At 52.4% G+C, this 21,724-nt stretch overlaps 2 protein-coding genes across 9 annotated transcripts in view; both read left to right on the forward strand.

Annotated features, from left to right (window-relative positions):
* The first annotated feature begins 318 nt into the window (after positions 1-318).
* On the forward strand, positions 319-13,488 carry EIF3K (eukaryotic translation initiation factor 3 subunit K). The gene is made up of 8 exons (XM_069550714.1): positions 319-1,086; positions 1,984-2,082; positions 5,458-5,578; positions 6,883-6,957; positions 9,777-9,843; positions 9,936-10,013; positions 11,623-11,748; positions 13,420-13,488. The coding sequence occupies exons 1-8, from the start codon at positions 1,028-1,030 to the stop codon at positions 13,449-13,451; spliced, it is 657 nt and encodes a 218-aa protein (XP_069406815.1). The 5' UTR covers positions 319-1,027; the 3' UTR covers positions 13,452-13,488.
* Positions 13,489-19,069: 5,581 nt separating this feature from the next.
* ACTN4 (actinin alpha 4) overlaps positions 19,070-21,724 on the forward strand; it is a 73,365-nt gene continuing 70,710 nt past the window's right edge. For 7 of the 8 annotated variants that reach the window (XR_011248742.1, XR_011248743.1, XM_069550721.1 and 4 more), the window contains exon 1: positions 19,070-20,124. Coding sequence is in view for 5 of the 8 variants with exons in the window: in XM_069550721.1 (XP_069406822.1) it covers positions 19,963-20,124 (162 nt within the window). In the remaining 3 variants the exon portion in view is untranslated. The remainder of the gene's footprint in view (positions 20,125-21,724) is intronic. The other variant, XM_069550719.1, reaches the window with a different exon arrangement.

The following is a 21,724-nucleotide window of genomic DNA, read 5'->3' on the forward strand; positions in this document are numbered from 1 at the left end:
CTTCATTGTGACCTGGAGGGTGCCCTCACCCTCCCCCGTTATGGGCAGTGGCTAAAAACATTTGAACCTCTGCTGAATGCTGAGTGTTGGGCCACAACCTGGAGATGGCAGGTCTACACCGGGATGACCATGCAGTGTATGTACATCATTGTTCACCCGGGACACATACAGGCACTTAGTGGTAACTCCCCGTGCGGCGCGCAGGCCAGTCGCCGTGCACACTCCTGGATATCCGTGTGCACGTATGTGGATATACCCAGAGCATATACACATATGACACATGCATGTTCAGTCATGCTTGCAGTGGGCAGTATCTGAACACACAACTAGGGATGGCACATGCGGAGCGCTCGCCTTCACCCACAGAACTGGAGCTATGGGGACTGGGCGTGATCTAGCGGGGTCCACGAGCCCCTCTCTCCGCCCCTGCCGAGCTGAGCACAACAGCTTTGCGGGCCACTACCCTCGGCGTTAGGGTGAAGTGTGGGGGACCAGGTTCACGACTTAAAACTGCGAAGCTCAGGATCCTTCCTCAGAGGCCAAGGGGACCTCAGAGGGCACCTTCTTCGGCACATGCCCATGGACCAAAAGGATTGTACTGATGGAACCCCAGCAGTTTTGAGTTCACAGCCCGTGCACGCCGTCACGGATCAGCCTACTTCCCGCTAAGTCCGCGCTCACGCGCCAGAGTCTATAACTGGATACGCGAGGCCCGGGAAAAGCTTAGCCCCGCCCCCTCGCCAGAAGGCGCCTGCGCACTTGGTTAGACTAGGTCTTTTCTCGCGCCGTAGCTTCTGCTCGAGTAGAGCGTATGCGCACGCGCTAACTGCGCCGGCTGGGAAGAAGTCACGCGGCAGCCGGAAAGCGTGGCAGCCGCAGCTAGACCCAAAGCACGATTCACCGCGGGGCTGGAGAGAAAACAATTACGTAGTTTCCGTTTCCACCAACTCGTCCTCTTCCGGTCCTCGAGGACGCTTTGCCGGCAGGGTCTTCGGCCCTAGGCCTGGTGTGGGAGGCGGCAGCAGTCATGGCGATGTTTGAGCAGATGAGAGCGAACGTGGGCAAGTTGCTCAAGGGGATCGACAGGTCTGAGCCCGGTCGGAGGGAGCGTTTCTGGCCAGCGTGGAGGAGAGGGTTTTCTGGGGTCAGCAAGAGGTGGTCAGCATCCTGGGCTTGCCCAGGGGTGGGATTTTTCAGTCAGTCTGGAGCAGTTGTTTAAGAAAACAGCATTGTATAGGCCTAAAGGCAAGAGGTGGCCTTGCCTGCCGCTCAGTCCGCTTTAATTGCCTTAAGGCCGCCCTCTCTGCTTAACTTATTCTCTCTCAGCCCCTCTGTTTTCTCTCTGCTCCTCAGTCTCACTGAGCCTCTCAGTGCCTCTTCGTGGCTCCCCTTCCCCCCCTCATTTCATTCATCGAACACATGTTTACTGAAATCTACACTGTGAATTCTGGGCAATGGTGCGGACCAGAGATAACCAAAGACAGCCACTGGCCATGCTTTCATGGAGTTTCTAGTTCAGATAAACCGGACGGTAGACAGTGATAGCCAGGAGTGGTCAAGGTGGTGATGGGGGAAACATAGGTAGATTGGTGGGGGCTAGGATGGGGAAAACTAGGCAGGAGAGAATGGACTGCACCAGAGTGGGGTTTGGGGATGGGAGAAAGGGGTGGATATCAAAGATGTCCAGGAGGGCAGATGTACAGGCTGCAAGGGCTGGTTGGCTGAGAGATTGAGAAGGCATTTTTCAGAAAAGACCCAGGGCTCTGATGGGGTTTAGAGCTGGGGCTTAGGTCAGGGATATGGATAAGTTTCATCAGAGATTATAGAGCTAATTCAATATTTGAGTAGAGCAAGTGGCCAGTGACAGAGGGAGGGAGGAAAGGAAGAGAAGGAGGAGCAGGCTACAGTCGCCCCCACTCCTACCCCATGGGAGTGACTGGCCTCAGCTCGTGTCTCTGCTCACTCATCTTGTTTCTCCTCTAGGTACAACCCTGAGAACCTGGCCACCCTGGAGCGCTATGTGGAGACACAGGCCAAGGAAAATGCCTATGATCTGGAAGCCAACCTGGCTGTCCTGAAACTGTGAGTATCTGCCTCCATTCCCACCCCATTCCCATAGTCAGCAGCCTGCCACTCCCAGCACTGGGTGGGGTGGGAGTGAGGGGTAACCTCCAGGATGTGACTTCTCTCTCTTTTTTAAAAATTGGAATCTAGTTGATTTACAATGTTATATTAGTTATAGTGTTTGGGTATTTTTATAGGTTATACTCCGTTTAGAGTTCTTATATGATGGGGGTCATAGCCCCTGTGCTGTTCATTGTGACTTTGCATCTTACTTATTTCATATATATTTCGTACCCCTTAATCCCCTTCCATTATCTCGCCTCTCCCCCACCCCATTCCCATCTATAACCACTAGTTTGTTCTCTGTTTCTGTTTTGTTGCTTTCATTTTATTCTTTAGATTCTACATATAAGCGAAAACATGTGGTATTTGCCTTTCCCTGTCTGACTTAACTTCACTAAGCATAATATTCTCCAGGTCCATCCATGTTGTTGAAAGGGCAAATTTTCATTCTTTTTCCTTTTTTTTTTTTTTTTTAATGGCTGAATAATATTCCATTGTGTGTATGTGTTTCTATGTACCACATCTTCTTTATCCATTCATTTGTCAGTGGACACTTAGGTTGCTTCCAGATCTTGGCTACTGAAAATAATGCTCCTGAGAACACTGGGGTGCCTGTATCACTTCAAATTAGTGTTTGTTTTCTTTATTTATATTTATATACACACATATACCCAGGAGTGGAATTGCTGGATCATGTGGTAGTTCTAGATTTGATTTTACAGGGAACCTCCCTACTGTTTTTCACGGTGGCTGTGCCAATTGACATGACACTATCAAGCGTTCTCTCCTCCACATCCTTGCCGGTGTTTTGTTATTTGTTGTCTTCTTGTTGATAGCCATTTTGTCAGGTGTGTGATTCTGATTTGCATTTTCCTGATGTTTAGTGATGTTGAGCATCTTCTCAATTGCCTGTTGGCGATCTCTGTCTTCTTTTTAAAAAAAAGCGTCTATTCAGAAGTTTCTGACAGGGTTTTGGGGGATTTTTGGTATTGAATTGTATGACCTCTTTATCTGTTTTGGATAGAATGTGCAAGACTAGGGAGCCAGGAAGTAGGGGCAGGAGGAGGGATGGTTTTTGAAAACTTAGTTACAGGGGCTGCACTCCAGCAGTTAAGATTCCAGCCTTCCACTGCAGGGGACACGAGTTAGATCCCTGGCTGGGGAACTAAGCTCCCGCAGGCCTTGCTGTGCAACCAAAAAGTAAAAAAATAAATAAATAAAAATCATAACAAAGCGCACATACAGGCTGCTGCAGAAAGCAAGTATATGGTTTAACGTGGAGTTATAAATGGACACCTATGTAATCAGCAGCCCAACTGCAAAATGGGTGTTGCTAGCACCCTGTCCTTTGCCCCATGTGTTTTGTGCCAACCACGCTGACCTGATGACCCTGGTGACCACTCCTGTGCTCTCGTGGCCTGGCTTTGTGTGAATTTACCACACGCTTGCAGGCGCATGTACACACATACACATCCTGATTTGCTTAGCGCAGGTTTGCCTGCTTTGAACTGAACATAAGAGTAGCTGCACGACTGGAGCTCTTCTGCGTCTGGCAGCTTGCACTCAGCCCTGGGTTTGTGAGCTCCACGCTTCTCCTGTGTGGCCGCAGTTGGTTGTCATTGCTGTGCAGTGTTCCATGTGGAGCCAGGTCCTAATTATCTGTTACCCTGTCGGTGGATATTTGGTTTCTTCTTTCTAGATGCTTTATGGACACACCGTTATCGTCCTTGTTTTAGTCACTAAGTCATGTCCAACTCTTTTTCAACCCCGTGAGCTGTAGCCTGCCAGGCTCCTCTTGTCCATGGGATTCTCCAGGCGAGAATACTGGAGTGGGTTGCCATTTCCTTCTCCAGGGGATCTTCCCGATCCAGGGACTGAACCTGTGTCTGCTGCATTGGCGGGCAGGTTCTTTAGCACCAAGCCGCCAGGGAAGCCCAACTACCAACTTTGTAATGTTTAGAGCTTTCATGACCTCGATTTTGCCGTCTGTAAGATGGAGACAGTGTGTGTGCTGGTGAGGTCGTTTAGCGTGTTAGTGGTGATAACCACTGCTTAGTGAGCACCCCCATGTGGTACCTCCTATGCTATAACTCTTGTGTTAACTCACTTTGATGCTATGTTTTGTTTGTGAGGTAGATACAGTTGGGTTTTTTTATTTTTATTTTTTGTGGCAGCACCACACTGGCATGCAGAATCTTAGTTTCCTGAACCCCCTGCAGTGGAAGCACAGAGTCTTAACCATTGGATCACCAGGGAGGTCCCGAAACAGTGGTTTATTCTCACCTCTTGCAAGAGAGGAAACTGATGCACAGGGCACTTATTATCTTTTAGAATCTTACTTCATTGTTTATGTTTTTGGCTGTGCTGGGTCATTGATGGTGTGCGAGCACTTTCTCTGGTTGTGGGGGGCTAGTCCCTAACTGAGCTGCACAGGCCTCTCACTGCCGTGGCTTCTCTTGTTGGGGAGCACAGGCTCTAGGGCGCATGGGCTTCAGTAGTTGTGGTGCACAGGCTTAGCTGCCCTGTGGCATGTGGGATCTTTCCAGACCAGGGAAGTCTACTTATTTTAAATGCTCCATGCCGGGGCTTCCCTGGTGGTCCTGTGGTTAAGAATCCGCCTTGCAGTGCAGGGGGACACAGGTTCGATCCCAGGTACAGAGAGAGCCCACATACCCCAGGGCAGCTAAGCCTGTGAGCCACATCTCCTGAGCCTGAGAGCTTTGGAGCCTGTGCTCTGCGACAGGAGAAGCCTGTCCTTGGGGTTCTCCAGGCAAGAACACTGGAGTGGGTTGCCATGCCCTGCGCCAGGGGATCTTCCTAACCCAGGGATTGAACTGTGTTGCAGGTGGATTCTTTACCCTCTGAGCCACCAGGGAAGCCCAACAAGAGAAGCCAGCCCACCGCAACTAGGTAGTAGCCCCTACTTTCTGTAGCTAGCAAAAGTCCACGCACAGCCACAGAGACCCAGCACAGCCAAAAATAAACTATTTTTTAAAAAAGTAGTCCAGGGCCACCCAGCAGTGAAGTTTAAATTCAGGCAATTGGCTCCAGAGGCTTGACCACTGCTGTTTTTGCACTCATTTGTGAATCACTTAACACTGTCTGCCTTATGGAGTGGTTGTGAAGATTAACTGTCTCCGTCTACAGAACAGGAAAGTAGGCGTCAGGGAGCTTAAGGTCCCAGCCAGACAGTGGGATGGTTGGTATCAGAGCGCAGACGTGCCCAGCCCCCAGACTCCGGGCGGAAGCAGCGAGTAGCCTTCCTGGCACCTGGTGAGGCCCAGGGACGTGGAGATGGCACTGCTTCTGCATCTCTGTTTCTCTTCTCAGGTACCAGTTCAACCCGGCCTTCTTCCAGACCACGGTCACCGCCCAGATCCTGCTGAAGGCCCTCACCAACCTGCCCCACACCGACTTCACGCTGTGCAAGTGCATGATCGACCAGGCCCACGTATCCTTCCCGCTTCTGGGCTGGGACTGGGGGAAGGGGGGGAGCAGGGGAGCCGGATTCACAGGGCCGTGGTCTTGAGTTCAGACGCAGACACCAACTGCCTGCTCTGGTCTTGGCCCCGGGCTGGCTGCGGCTGGGACAGTACCATCAAGGAGCTCACAGTCTAGCAGGGGAGACCCGTCCTCTCTGGAGTAGTCAGGACTTGGGGTGTGAGGGGCCAGAGGAGGCACTTGAACTTGGCTGGAAGCCAGGAAACTTTCCTGGAGGAGGGAACAGATGAAAGATGAGGAATTAGGTGATTCGTAGGGAATGCTGATCCAGGCAGAGGGGAGCATGTGTAGGGAAAGAAGAAGAAAAGAGCTTGGTGCTGTGTAGGAGTCAGTAGAGGACGTTCGGCTTAGCCACAGAGTTGGTCCGACTCAGAAAGAGCACTGGGGAGCTGAAGAAGGCATTGAGGCTGCAGAGTGATAGGGGGAGAAACCTGCTTTAGAAAGATTCCCGTGAGGCTTCCCAGCCGAGGAAAGACCACCAGGCCAAAGGCCGGAGCCACGAAGAGCTGGCTTGTCAGCTTCCCTTCATTCTGCGTATCCCCAGGGACTGGCCAGTGTCTGTCTGGTACAGCGCTGGTCTCCAGTGAAGACATGTTGAGTGAGATACCACTGAAATGGCCTACTCATTGGCGGCTGGGCCGAAAAATGTCTTCCTCAATGAACCTGCTCTTCCAGGTGTGTCCACGGGGACACCTGCCTTCTGACCGACAGTCCACCTCCCCCAGAGGTCTGTTCTGGTGGCTTAAAAACCGCATACGATCCACTGTTCAAAGTTCAGCAGAGTATACCACGAAAAAACCAAGGCTTCCTCCCTCCCCACCCCACGGCCACTCAGCCCCCGGCCTCCCGCTCCCCTCCCTGAAGGCCACAGTTGCTTACAGCCCTCTGCCTTTCCACAGATAGCCTACAGATGCAGAAGTGCAGGTGTGCATGTGCGTATACACCCGTTCCTCCCTACCAGTGATGGGCTGTTACACGCGCCTTTCTGCATCTTGCTCTTTTCATCTTGCTAGAGGTGTGTCTCATCACGTTTGCCATGTCAGTTCTCTAAGGCGTGACTCGATCTCAGTATGTGAGGCGGCCTCTGTTGAGTTGTCCCCATCTCTGGATCCTTAGGTTCTTGCTCATTTTTGCCGTGACAGACATGCTGTGGTGAGCAAGAGGTGGGCGGGACGGTTGTGGGCGGGGCAGTCTTGGGCGCAGCAGCTGCCTCCGCTGTCTGGAAGGCCTTTTGCCCTTAACGCCTCCCCCCAGCAAGAAGAACGGCCCATCAGGCAGATTTTGTACCTCGGAGACCTGCTGGAGACCTGCCACTTCCAGGCCTTCTGGGTAACTTCGCTGGGGCCCCGGGGTAGGGTGGTGACTGGGACGTGCAGAAAAAGCTGCTGGAAGTCAAGACCACGCACAGTCATTGGTGTCCTCCATGGCAGTGGGCCCTGTCTTCAGAACTGCGTGTGTAGGATGGCATGGAATGGTCATCCCCACCTGGAGCCAGGACACTCCGGTCCTCTCCTCTGCTGACAAAGCTCAGGCTTTCTCTCTCACACACACACACAGGCACCTGTTCTTCCAGCAGAAGTCCTCTGTCCTCTAAATACTCTACCCCCAGGGGACTTCCTTGGTGTCCAGTGTTTAAGATTCTGTGCTTTCACTGCAGTGGAACCCGAACCAGGCATGGGTTCAAACCCTGGTTGGGGAACTAAGATCCTGCATGCAATGGGACATGGCCAAATAATAACAGTTGAATAAAGAATAAATACTGTTCCCCCTTTCTTGTCCTAACTGGACCTGGTGTCCCAAGTGGGAGTCCACATAGCCTCCTAGCTCTCACCTCCACTCCCAGACCCAGCGCCGCCTCCCACAGCCCCCCAGCCCTGAAGCGCCTGTCTTATCATACCCTACCCCACTTTGTTGATATTGCCCCACCCGCTCCATGACTGCTCATTTTCGTGAAGAATGTAACTCACAGCCACTCTTTATTCCTAGATGCTTGAAAGGGCAGGTCTGTGATCCTTCCATCACCCTGACTTCTCAGTTTCCAGATTTCTTGTTCTCCCTGGGTCCTGAGCCCCTCACTCCCTCCCCTCACATCCAAGATGAGACCAGTTCTCAGCACACTGAATCCCTAAGAAGTTAAAAAAAAAAAAAGAACAAATATGATACTAATACTTGAATTGTGCCTTCATGAAATCTGATGTCATTGGTCTGGGTGCGGTCTTGGCTTAGGGATTTTAAGCAATTATCTCTAGTGATTTTGCTCCCCAGCTAAGTCCAGGAGTTACTGACCTGTGCTTGTCTTCATCAGCAATTGCCTCCTCTGCCCGTGAAGGTCAAACATTTCCACCCTCTGACCACTTCCTCCTCGCCCCTCGCTTCCCAGCTCCCCGCCATGAGGCCTCTGACCTGACATTCTTGGACCTGATTGGCAGCTCCAGTCCTCTGTTCTGCTTCCTCCTTCACAAATCATGCTGTCCTCTCCTGGGGCTGCGGGAGGCTGGAGAGGAGCTGTCAGTGCCCACCCACAGCTGGTCCTTGCTTCCCTCCCCGTGTTCCTGGTTGGCTCTCCGCAACTCCTCACCACCGCCTTTCTCCTCACCTCAGCCTACGACCTGGCTTCTCATTTCACAGGAAAATAGAAGTGGCCAAAGCAGAACTTCCCACCCCTGACCTAACATCTCCCGGCAGCTGACCAAGCCCTGTTCTGCTCTAGTGAGTGACCTGTCCCTCCTCCTCCAGTGCCCTGACCCCCTGCCCTCTCGCCCACTCAGTGGCATCACACCAGCCATTCTCCCCACTCTGCAAACTTGACCTTCCCACACTGTTTCCATCCCCATGCAACACGTCCACGATGCAGTGGGTTCTAACATAAAGAATTCCCCCTGCACCTCCACACTCCCCACCAGCTCTGCCACTGCCCCCTCCCTCTGCTCCCCTTGCAGCCTTGCTCCTGGCTGGGACCCCAGCTGTCCCAGTCTGCCCAGGGCTTTCCCGGTTTTATAGCACAAAATCTCACATCCCAGGCGAATCAGGGCAGGTTGCCTGTGTTCAGCCTTGTCTTATCCCTCTGCTCACATGAACCCATGCCATTCAGGCTTTTGTGGCCAGCCCTCTGACGCCTGACTCCGGCACAGGCCACCGAAGCGCTCTTGTTGAGGCCCACAGTGACGCCCTCATTGCTAGATCCCGTGGGAAGTTCTCAGGCCCCAGCTCACCTGCCCGGCCAGTGTCTCTTGGCTTCCAGGCCAGCTGCTTTCCCACCTTCCTCCTGCCGAGCTGGCCGCTCCCTCTCGTTGTCTTAGTGGGTTCCTCGGCTCTCTCCGTGATGCTGGGGGAGCCCTTGCTGGGAGGGTGACATTTTAGCAGAGGCCTCAAGGAGGTGGGATTGCTAGCCATGGGGGAAGAGAGTTCCAGACCCCGAAACAGCCAGCTGAGACGAAGTGGGTGGATGTCTGACAAGTCTAAGGGGCAGTGAAGGGCCCCTGTGGTTGGAGTGAGGGGTAAGTGGGAGGAGGTGACAGATAGTTCCCAGGGGGCTGTGGGGCAGTGCTCATGGGCCGTGGTAGGGCTGTTGCCCTTTTCTCTGAATTAGGTGAGATCCGAGAAGAGGTGGTTGAGTGCAGGTACCTCATCTGTCTTCTCTCTTGTCATTTCATGGGAAAAAAGAAGCGGCCAAAGCTGAATTTCCTGCCCCTGGCCAGTACTGAGGCCTTGAGGTAGCTGAGTGTCTGGCATGTCTGAGGGGCAGTGAGGAGCCCCCTGTGGTTGGAGTGAGGGGGTGAGTTGGAGGAGGTGATGGGCAGATCCAGGGGAGCCTGCCAGGTGCAAACCCCACCCTGTGATTTTGGGCAAATCTCTTAGCTGCTCTGAGCCTTTGTTTCCCCATCTCTAAAATGGGAGAAAAACCAGCATTGTAACATCATAAGGTTGCATACAGAGGAAGGGCTGGCATGTGGGGTGAATGCCAGAGTGTTCGCTTCTCTTATTTTATTATTGGGGTTAATCTTGGCATTATTTATAACTTTTTTCCTTGGCCACATAGCTTGTGAGATCTTAGTTCCCTGACCAGGGATTGAATCCAGGCCCTTGGCGATGAAAGTGCTGAGTCCTAACCACTAACGTTATTGTGGACGTCGTCTTTCCCTGCACAGCAAGCCCTGGATGAAAACATGGACCTCCTGGAAGGCATAACCGGCTTTGAAGACTCTGTCCGAAAATGTAAGTTCCTCTCTGAGCTTGGGCTCCCTGAGGGGAGGGAGTGGCAGCAGGTTCTGAGAGTGGCCCTTCGTCTTTCGCCCTAATTTCTGCAGTTATCTGCCATGTCGTGGGCATCACGTATCAACACATCGATCGCTGGCTGCTGGCTGAGATGCTCGGGGATCTGACAGGTAAGGCCTTCTCTGGGTCCCTAGTGCCCATCTAGGAGGTCAGGGTGAGCAGGGCAGTGGGCCTCAGCCAATTCCTCAAATGGGCTCACTCCTGCCTTACCAGGTCGTTATTAAAGGCCCAGTCCAGAGATGAAATAAGAAATTAGTATAACACCTCCCTTTCCTTTTCAGAGATCCTACAGCATTCATTCATTATTTTGCATAAATTAGTTAAATGCCCACTCTGCACTGTTCAAGGCCCTGGGGGCACAGCGGTGAACAGCACAGAATGGCTTAGATTCCTTCTCATGGAGGTAGCAAAACAGATGACAAATGAAGCTGTTCTTGTCTAGCATGACAGCCGCCAGAGAGGGCCGCGAGGGTGGGGAGTGAGGGAGCAGGAGGCACGAGGAGGTGGAAGCGAGGTGGAGGCGCGGCATCTGGAGTGAGGCGGGCAGCCTGAGGGCAGAGTGAATGAGAGGATGCTTCGCCCAGAGAGCAGCCAGGGAGCCCTTGGCCGCGGCTGGGTGACCAGGGGGCGGAGTCAGGGCAGAGAGGTGGGGGGGGAGGGGTTTCAGGCACTGAAGGGCCTCCTGCCTGAGGACTTCGTCCTTTATCCTGAGTGAGATGGGGCCACTGGAGGGTCTGAGCAGAGGAGGACATGATTAGATTTATATTTCTAAAGATCCCTCTAAAAAGGAAAAAAAAGTACATTTTTGCTTATTTTGCAAAAAGAAATACAGGAAGGGAAAAATTTTAAAACAAGGAAAATGGTTACTTCTTGGGAGCTGAGGGTGAAAACAGGGAGGAGAGTTGAGGGGTGGGGGTGAGATTTCTCTGAGCACCTTTTGGATAGTTTTGCCTTTTAAGCCAGGTGGGACATTGTTTGTTTCAGTGGAAGCTAACTTTTTTTGGACACTTTGTGTCGGGCACTATACTAAGTGCTTTACATTGGGTTGATATTTTATGTGTTTAAAAGTGAAATTAGAAAGGGATGAAACAGCCCTTAAAGAATTATTTCAAGTTATAGAACACTTCTCTGGCCAGAAAATAACCTTTTTTTTTTTTTTGGTGTTGTTCACTCGCTAAGTCCTGTCTGGCTGTTTGAGACCCCATGGACTGCAGCATGCCAGGCTCCCCTGTTCTTCACCGTCTCCTGGAATTTGCTGAAACTCATGTCCACTGAATCAGTGATGCTAGCTAACCATCTCATTCTCAGCTGCCCCTTTCTAAAGGCAAGAAAGAGCTGCAAAGAAATTCTTAAACATGGTGCCATAAGCTTACTGTTCTTGGTAATGATGAAACCATCATTTCGAAGCCATTTCAATGTAGATGGGGGAAAAGCAGAGAAGTAAGCTATCTGCTGTTTTTAGGAGCTGAGCTTTTACCCTGGGAGACACGAGAGGTTTAGAAAATGAAAGGAGACTCAGAAGCTCTGTAGTGGGAAGGATGAGAAAGCGAAAAGGCTCCCCCTGGCGGCTGTTTGGAGAATGAACCGCAGGAGGCTAACCTGCTGGCAGCCTGAGACCAGATCTGCCCAAGGCAGGCAAGGAGGGCACCCTGAGCGCGCTCCCCATCCCAGTACTGTGGGGTCTGTGTGCAAAGCCCCTGCGCTGCTGTGTCCCTGCAGACAGCCAGCTAAAGGTGTGGATGAGCAAGTACGGCTGGAGCGCCGACGAGTCGGGCCAGATCTTCGTCTGCAGCCAGGAGGAGAGCATTAAGCCCAAGAACATCGTGGAGAAGATCGACTTTGACAGTGAGTGTGGCCCGAGCCTCAGACTGCGGGGCTGAGCAGGGGCCTTCTGAGAGCAGGGCTGGGTCCCCAAGGACTCAGGTAGACAAGTTCTGACTCAGGGCCAAGAAAGGTGCATCTGCCAGATTCCCCTGATCTCTTCTGTCCCAGGCAGGCCACCTTCCCTGGGGAGAAACGGCCGAGGGTCCTGGTGTCCTTCCCTGGAATTCTGGGCACCGGATCCTGCCCTGAAGCGCTCAGTAAGACTTCCCAGGGCCTGGAGGGACCCGGCAGGGTGTCCCCACACCCTCACTGGCCCAGGGCCTCAGCCCTGGCATCCCTTAAAATGCCGCAGAACGCCTACCAGGAGGTGCAGGCTCTGCGGCCAGGGCAGCTGGGTGGGATCCGGGTTCTTTATTCATCTGTGTAACTTCGGGCAAGTGATCTTACATCTCTGTGCCTCCAGTTCCTCACCTAGAAAGCCCAAGAATTATGACTAACTCCATATAGTCCTTTACACTTTTTATTATTAAAGTCGTTGGTCCTCGGGTCAGCCCCATAAGGCAGGTGCCAGTGCTGTCAGTAACTGAATAATACTGCAGTACCCACCCCCTGGAGGTATGAGTGTGAAGTGAGACACTGCATGTGCAACGCTTAGCAAAGAACCAGTCCTGCAGCTCACTAAACGTTACCCTCGTTGTCACCATCACATTAACTAACAGACTCCACTGGCTGCTCAGCTAGAGCGAACCTGCTGTCTCACCTTCCCACTGCGCAGGCGTCCTGGAGTAAGCGAGAACTGGCGGGGCAGGGACGGGCTCCCTCCTTTAGGCCCTCAGTCTCCTCCTTGCCCTCTTAAGTGTGGTTCTGATGTGTTAAAGATAAGGACTGGTACACTGTGGCCTCTGAGTACAAAAAGACTACATTGCTATTTAATTGAGGAACAAGATTGAGCAGGCGGTCATAGCCACACCTGGGGGCTGCAGACCTTCAGTCTAAATGAGATGCGCCCACCGAGTTGGGGTTCTATGTGAGAACTCCTTGGAGCAAAGGGTTCTGCGGATGAGATGCAAGTCCAGCTCTCAGAGCATCTCACAAATTGTTGCTTAGTCACTTCAGTCGTGTCCTGACTTTTGCGACCCCGTGGACTGTAGCCTGCCAGGCTCTTCTGTCGTGGGATTTCCGAGACAAGAATATTGGAGTGGGTTGCCATTTCCCTTTCCAGGGGATCTACCCTACCCAGGGATCGACCCTTTGTCTCTTGTATTGGCAGATAGTGGATTCTTTACCACTGATCCACCAGGGAAGCCCACCTCGCAAATAGTACCATAGTAAATGTTATCAGGATGGTGATGAAGATAGCAAATCATATTTTTAAAATCCGGGCATTGGGACTTCCCCTGGTGGTCCAGTGGTTAAGACTGCCTTCCCATGCAGGGGTTTGCGGGTTTGATCCCTGATCGAGGAGCTAAGATCCCGCAGGTGTCATGGCCAAAAAACCAAAAAGCAGAAAAGAGAAGCAATATTATAAAATTCAATAAAGACTTTAAAAAAAGAAATAAACAGGCATTGTTCTAAGCCTGTTGTTTAAGTCTACAAGGCCCCTAAACAGTTGTGGGTGCTGCAGTTGGCGGTTGGAGGTTCATCTTGTGTCTTTCCCATGTTGACCCTGGCCTTCCCTTTTCTTCTCAACAGGTGTGTCCAGCATCATGGCCTCCTCCCAGTAACTTTGCAGTCATTTAATAAAGATGTGTTGACTTCTCAGCCTGTTGTCTCCCCTTCGACTTCCTGCCTCTGCCCCTCCCTGACCAGCGTCAGGGTCTCGCATCACTGGGTGCTGGGGCCACCTCTGTTCTGTCTGCCCACCCCTACCCCTCAACCCACCAGCAGAGCTTCTGTCTCCCCGGATCTGCTCCTCTGCCCAGACCCAGCAGCTGACCTCCACCGCCCCCTTCCTGACCCGTCAGATCACAGGTGGAGGGCCCGCAGCCATGAGTCAGCACGGAGGGTATGAATGGGTTGTGGGTGAGTCAGCAAGGTGTGAGTAGGAGCTAGTAGCCCAGCCCTGCACCTGGGGCTAGCCTGGGCTCTCCTGTCCTCCGGAAAACCTATTCGAACAGGTGCGGCCCCTGGGTTCCTGGAGAGGGAGGGGCAGCACCTTTACCCTTGGGCCTCACAAGCAGCCCTAGGGCAGTGGCCAGAAGAGTGAGTGGGGGAGGATTCTGGTTGCTTGCTCAACCTGTGAAAGTATTAGTCGCTCAGTCCTGTCCTTATGCGACCCCATGGACTGTAGCCCACCAGGCTCCTCTGTCCATGGAATTCTCCAGGCAAGAGTTACTGGAGTGGGCTGCCATTTCCTTCTCCAGGGGATCTTCCCCACCCAGGGATTGAACCTGGGTCTCCCGCTTCGCAGGCACATTCTTTACCATCTGAACTACCAGGGAATCCCTTGTCAGAATCATAAGGATTCCATGGGCTCTGGCCAGTGACGTTTACAGATCAAGACCTAGCCTGTTCTTGGCACTGAGCAAACCAGGGTCACTTCCTTTCAGAGTCAGGAGAGTGTTCCTCCGCCCCTCCCCGCCCCCCCCACATTGGGGACTAGTACCCAACATTCTTTTTGGTGAGACTTTAAGAAAGTGGGGATTTGCAGCCAGGCCTTTCTCCCCCCATCCTCAAGTCTTAGCCTTGGGTTGGTTATTCAAATTTGGTAAGGTATTCCACACATTCTGATGGAGTGACTGGTTGAGCTTTCACCTCTGAGCCTGTTGTCTGCAGGAAGAAGGAGTAGGCACAACAGTGACTGCCTCTTAGGGAAAATGAGAGGAAGTCAGATGCCGCAATAGATGCAGAGCCCGCCCTGAGGGAGTGCCTCACTCTCATGCCCTTGTGTGTGGACTCTGCTTACAGAAAGGGCAGCTCCAGAGCTGCCAGCCCTCCCTGCTGGCCGGCACTCACACCCATCATTCTCTAAGCCAGGGCAGGACAGGATACCCTTTACGCCGAGATCCAGACCTGAGCAGGAGCCAGGAACTAGGGCGTGCCGGAATCCGGGGACAAAGGGTGCTATTGCTGCTCAGGACTTGGGAGCCAGCTCTATGGGGTGGGGGGAAGGAGGGGACACTGGATGCTGTCCCCCACTCATTTAGTTGTGTCCATCAGCAGAAGAGCACCCACTCTCGGTGGGCACGCTCCCACTCGCTGACTTGGCAAGTGCCCCCGTGTAGGATATAAGCTGGCACACCAGGTCACGGCCATTCCGCAGGGGGAGAGGAAACGACCTTTAAGTGTTTTGGAAGCCACAGCTTGTCCTGCTTTGACAACCTGCTTCTGTTCTAGGAGGATCACCCTTTGAGCAGCCAAGAGGCCTGGCTCTGCAGAAAGACTGAGTTTAGACACCAGCCCAGTGGCTTTTGGATGTGTTAGTAAGGAGAGTACCCCCTTCAGCCGTTGCACTCAGGGCTTTGATATTATCAGCATGTCACCTGTCGTGGTGACTTGGGCTGAGGTCTGCTGGTACAGCTGCTTCACAGTCACCTCTAGCATCCCAGGACCTGCTCATGTCCCCACCCTGAGAGGTCACAGCCCTCTCTCCTTTCATCTAAGTAGGGTTAATAACGGGATAGAGTATTATTTTTTAATTCAAGATGTACTGTCTAATATGTTGTTTCTTTTTGGCCATGTGGCTTGCAGAATTAAGACACTTGTGGGGTCTTAGTTCCCTGGCCTGGGACTGAATCTGGGGCCACAGGTGTGAAAGCGCCAAGTCCTAACCACTGGACTGCCGGGGAATTCCCAATAACGGGATATAGCATTTAATAAGTTCTGACTGAAGTCACAAAAAAAGTCACAAGTTTTCCACCAAATGGTGATGTGGAAATGGTGAACCTAACCCCAAGGCCCCCTGGCCATACCCCTTCGCGTAGGAATCGCCCCCTGCCAGCTGAAAGCCCCTGCCTACTGTCCCTCAACCCTCTGCAAACAGTAGCTGTTATTAGTTCACTCTCCATGGATGGCTTCTGGGAAGTGGCCTCAAAGCTGACAATTAAAGGGAGACTTTCATTTAAACCTCACTGGCTGGGGACATCCTCTTCATCTCTGAGCCCTGGGTCTAGGGGTTTTCTCAGTGTCGACCGGGAGCAGGCAGGGAGGGGCAAAAGGTCCACTGTAGAAGAGGACTCTCCCTGCCCAGCAGGCCCAGCCTGAGAGTCCCGGCCTTGTTCTCCAGGTCAGGCAGGAAGAGGTGCCCGGCCCCAGCCCAGCCTCGGCCCAGCCCTGCTTTGGGAATGGTCAGCACTGCTGGGGTGTTTGGCAGGGTCATGGCCGTCCGTGGGAAAGTGGGCTGCCTCATCCTCTTGCTTTGCTTGTCCTTGGATCTCTCCCAGTGCCTTTGAGAGAAGATGAGTGAACCTGGTGGCTCCCAAACCTGGAGAAGTTGTGTCTTCTCATCCCCATTCCCCAGCAGGTGACTGACACAGCCCTTTTGTCCTGTGTCAGGCCCTGCCTTTAGTCAAACCCTTACCTTCTTGCTTTCCCTAACAACAATTTCCCTCATGGCCATCCCTGAATTCAGTACAGTTCTTCATACTGTTGCTCAGGTCCATAACTTAGGAACCATCTTTTTTTTTTTAAGAATTTGTTTATTATTTTTAGCTGTGCTGGGTCTTCATTGCTGCGTGCGGGCTTTCTCTAGTTGCGGCGAGTGGGGGTACTCTCGTTGCGGCGCACAGGCTTCTCGCTGTGGTGGTTTCTCAAGGAGCACAGGCTCTAGGGCTGATGGGCTTCAGGAGTTGCAGCTCTTGGGCTCTAGGGCACTGGCTCAGTAGTTTGGTGTACACGCTTAGGTGCCCCGCGGCATGTGGGATCTTCCCGTACTAGGAATGGAACCGGTGTCCCCGGCACTGCAAGGCAGATTCTTACCCACTGGACTGCCTGGGAAGCCCTAGGAGCCATCTTGAGTCTGGATTTTTTTTTTCTTTTTCACCTCTGCCTCCCACCCCCAACAAATTCATGACTCTAAAGTCGTAGAGGCTCCACTTTCTCATATCCCCCCACTGCCCTTCCTCCACAGCGCTCTCCTCCTCTACCCTCCATCTTCCTGTCCAGCTTCATCAGGACGACTGCAGCAGCCTCCTCATGGGCCCCCTGAGCACACTCCACCTTCTACAGTCTATCCCCCTGGTGCGGCTGGAGGACCCAGTAGACAGTTAAATCAGACCCCAGCCCTGCTTACCGTCTTCCTTATCTTCCCATTGTATTTAGAATAAAATTCACTATATGGCCCCATTGCACTTAAAATCAAAACTTCTTTTCAGGCAAATAATAATAATAATCAAATCATTATATGTCAATTATGTATCAATAAGAAAGACTCAAATTCCTCACCATGGTTTTAAGTCTATTCATTCATCTGGGGTTTATTAAGCTTCTACCTTAGATGTGAGTTCAATCCCTGGATCAGGAAGTTCCCTTGGAGAAGGAAATGGCAACCCACTCTAATATTCTTGCCTAGGAAATCCTATGGACAGAGGGTCACAAGAGTCTGACCCGACTTAGCAACTAAACAACAAACAATCTTGTGCCAAACACTGTTTCAGAGACTAGGAATATGACCAAACAAAGATTCCTACTATCGTGGGCTGACATTCTTGAGAAAGAAACTAAATAAAGCAGTCATATTAGTATATTAGTGGTGATCAGTATTCTGGGAAAAATAAAGCTGGGAAGGTGTGGATGCTATTTATAAAAAAGTGGTCAGGGGAGGTCTCACTGAGGAGGTGCTATTTCCTCTAATTTTCAGGAGAGGAGTCTATGAGCCTTGGGGATCCAGTATCTAGGGAGAGTGTTCCAGGCAGTGGTAACAAGGTATCACTATGTTCAAAGGCTTTGAGACTGGAGCATACCTAGTATGCTGGAGGAACAGTTAGGAGGCCTAATGGCAGAAAGGGAAGAGGAACTAAAAAGCCTCATGATGAAGGTGAAAGAGGAGAGTGAAAAAGCTGGCTTAAAACAACATTCAAAAAATTAAGGTCATGGCCTCTGGTCCCATCACTTCATGGCAAATAGATGGGGGAAAAATGTAAACAGTGGCAGGTTTTATTTTCTTGGGCTCCCATATCACTGCGGACAGTGACTGCAGCCATGAAGTTAAAAGACCCTTGCTCCTTGGAAAGAAAGCTATGACAAACCTAGGCAGCGTATTAAAAAGCAGAGACATCGCTTTGCCGACAAAGGTCTGTGTAGTCAAAGCTGTGGTTTTTCCAGTAGTCATGTGTGAATATGAGAGTTGGACCATAAAGAAGGCTGAGCGCTGAAGAATTGATGCTTTTGAACTGTGGTGCTGGAGCAGACTCTCACTGAGAGTTCCTTTGACAGTAAGGAGATCAAATCAGTCAATCCTCAAGGAAATCAATCCCGAATATTCACTGGAAGGACTGATGCTGAAGTTGAAGCTCCAATACTTTGGCCACCTGATGAGGAGAGTCGACTCATTGGAAAAGACCCAGATGCTGGGAAAGATTGAGGGCAGAAGGAAAAGGGAGTGACAGAGGATGAGATGGTTGGATGGTATCACCAACTCAATGCAGATGAGTTTGAGCAAATTCCGAGACATAGTGAAGGACAGGGAATCCTGGTGGGCTAGAGTCCATAGGGTTGCAAAGAGTTGGACACAACTGTGGTAAAAGTTCAGAAAGGAGGGGAGAGTGGGAGGTGAGCTGGGAGAGACATGAGGACCAGCATGATCAGGATCTGGAAGAAAGACTTTGTGGGTTTGATTGAAACCCCAGGAGTCTCAGTGGTTTCAAAAGCTGGGCCAGAAAAAAAAACAACAAACAAACTGGGCTGGGCCAGGGCAAGGAACGCCCCAGGCAGCCTTTCCTCCTTTCCTTGACTTTGACGTGTGGCACCAAGGGAAGGTTCTGAGCAAGCGAGGGAGGGATTTGACCTGATTCAGGTGTTCGCAGGCTCCTTCTGGTTTCTTTGAGAGAGTTGGGTGGTGAGTGGAGGAACAGAGACACGGTGAGGCTGCGGCAGAGGTCCAAGTGAAGACAGGCGAGGGTGGACAGGACCAGGGTATGCCCATAGAGGAGGGAGAAGTGAGTGGATCCCATACATACTTTGAAGATGGAACTGACAGAATTTCCTGAAGAACTGGATGTAGGGTGTGAGGAGAAAGAGGACACGGGGTGACTGAAAGCTCTGTTGCCTGCAAGCTGGGAGGATGGAGGCGCCATTCACTGGGACAGGGACGATCATGGGGTGACCAGGTTTGAGAGGAAGATCAGGGGCTCAGCTTTGGATATTTACACTCGAGGCACCTCTTAATGTGACAATATCATTTATCTGTATTTATTTGTTTATTTATTGCTGCGCCCCACCCCCCGCATTACCGACTTGAGAACTGATCACCCTTATGCTCAGAACCTTATCGTCAGCACCTGAGAACAGTGCCTGGCACACAGTAGGTGCTCAATAAGTGTCTATTGAATGAATGAAGATGGATAAGTCCACAAAACCTTCTATTGATAACTCGCGAGTCAGCCAGTATCTATTCCAGTCTAACTCCCATGTCCATTTCGTGAATCCCGCCGGTGTTTGTTCAAATGTCCTCCTCCGCAAAGCCTATCCTGACTACTCTATTTACATTTCAGCTTGATTTTTCTCCGTAACACGAATCCCCTTGGAATATATTAACATATATATTATGTACTGAAAATTATTTGTTGTCTCCCTTCACTAGAAGCTTCCGCGAGGGCAGGGAGTTTTATCTATTTCGTTTAAGTGGCAACGCACACAGCAGGCGCTTAATAAATATTTGTTGAATTTTCCTTGCTGAATGGGATACGTGCCACGCTTGAGCGGGTTTTCTTAGTCGGACGGCGAGACCCGCCTTACGAATCATCCGCGATCTGGCCCCGCCCACACGCAGAGGCCGGGCGCGCTCACGCGGGAACAGGGGGCGCGGCTCGTCCGCGAGCTGCAGGGCGGCGGGGAAGCGCGCTCTGCGCAGGCTCCGAACGCCCCGAGGCGGAGTCTCAGGGTCTCTTGGGGTAGGAGGCGCGCGCGCGGGAGGGCGGCGGCGGCGGCGGCGCGGTGCGCAGGCGCGGCGGGCAGTGCGCAGGCGCCGGCGGAGGGCGGGCTTGAAGCAGCTGAAGCGGCGGCGGCGGCGGCGGCGGCGGCTCGGGCAGAGGGGCGGGAGCAGAGGCTGGAGCGGACGGGCTCGGGAGAGGCGGCGGAATGGTGGACTACCACGCGGCGAACCAGTCGTACCAGTACGGCCCCAGCAGTGGGAGCAATGGCGCTGGCGGCGGGGGTAGCATGGGAGACTACATGGCCCAGGAGGACGACTGGGACCGGGACCTGCTGTTGGACCCGGCCTGGGAGAAGCAGCAGCGCAAGGTGCGTGGCCCTCGGGCCGGACGGGCTGGAGGGGGGGGTGGGTTCCGAGGGAGGCTGGGGGCCGGGAAGGGGCTCGGAGACCCTGAGGCGGGATCGGAGGGTCCGTGGTGAGAACCGGGCGTCCTGAGAAGGAATCGGCGGGTCTCGGACGGGGTTTGGAGCCCTGGAAGGGAGCTGCAGAAGTTGAGCGGGGACTTGGGAGTCTGAGAAAATAATTGGCGGCCGAGGTGGGGATATGGAATCTAAGACTAGGAATCAGGGAGCCCGGGGAAGGGATTGCAGCGTCTGGCCTGGGAATGAGGGGAAATCGGCGAGATGACCGGAGGAGACTCAAGAACGGAATTGGGTCTGAGGCGGGATGGAAGGGTCAGGATGGACTGGAGATGGTCAGAGGGAAAAGGGGGAGTCTGGAATGTGTGGGTCAGGATAGAATTCGGCATCGGGGCAATCCGAAGAGGAGCTGGAGTATGGAGGGCGTAATTTGGATTACAGAATCCTCTGAAGAGGGTTGGCATTATGGGAGCCCCAGGGATGAAGCCCCTTTCATTCTAAAGGGGATGAAGATTCTGGAAGTGGGTGTGAAGGGACCCAGGGCTTGGTGGGTGAGGATGGGGCGGCTGCTAAGGAGGTCTGGACTCTGGCTCTGGTGGGAGAAGTCAGGAAGCTGTGAATAAGAGGTTTTGAAGGGGCGAGATATTATCAGGGGTGCCCTGCCCTACGGGGAAGAGGAGAAGATTAGGAGATAGAAGAGTTATTGGTGACGCCAAGGCCTCCTTGATGAGAGGCGGAAGGGGGATAGAGAGAATTTGGAGCATTCTGAGGAGGGGTTCTGAAGAATTGATGGAACGTAGACAAAGATCAGCAAAGGGTTGGCGTTGCCCGAGGCAAAGGTAGCCTGAACGAGGTGAGAAAGGCGGGAGAGAATGGTCGGAATGGCGGATGGTGGGAGGGAGGTGTGCGGAGTAATGAAAGTCTCACTAGAAAAGGAGTGTGTGATGGATAGACCTAGAGAGGAATCTGGGGGTGAGGGCTTCTGGAGGTGTCGTCCCAGGACTGGAGAGTGTGTTTATGTGTTGTGAAGGGAGAACAAGTTGTTTGGGGAGGAGGGGCTGAGAGTGTGCAGAAGAATTATCTTTTGAGGGTGGTGATGAAGAGCCCCTGCTAAAGCAGGGTCTGTTTTCAGGTGGCACGTTGGAGTGTGGAGGCAATATGGGGGAACTCACAGTGGGGAAAGGGAGAGAAAAAGGAGTGGGAGGTGCAGAGAGGGTGGGGTGTGTGTCTTTGTGTATTTGTGTATGTGTATAGGTGTATGTGTGCACATAATCCAAGGTGGTAGAGAGCAGGGAGCTCCAAGCTGCTAGAAGAGAGGGTTTAGTGCGCAGGAAGAGCTAAAGAAAGGAAGGTGTTGAGGTGGGTGTGTGTCTTGGGAGGGGGCTGTTTCAAAGTGTGTCAAGAGGGTGGGAGGTACTTACTTAATTAGAGGCATGTTGTTGGGTTCTTCAGACCTGAATTTTCTTCCCGGATTCATTACCAGTTCCGTGGCCTTGGGCAAGACCCTTGATCTCAGTGTGGTCCTGTCATCTGTGGAATGAGGAGGGGT

The sequence above is a fragment of the Ovis canadensis genome, chromosome 14 (genome assembly GCF_042477335.2).
Source record: "Ovis canadensis isolate MfBH-ARS-UI-01 breed Bighorn chromosome 14, ARS-UI_OviCan_v2, whole genome shotgun sequence".
In the NCBI taxonomy this organism is placed as follows: Eukaryota; Metazoa; Chordata; class Mammalia; order Artiodactyla; family Bovidae; genus Ovis; species Ovis canadensis.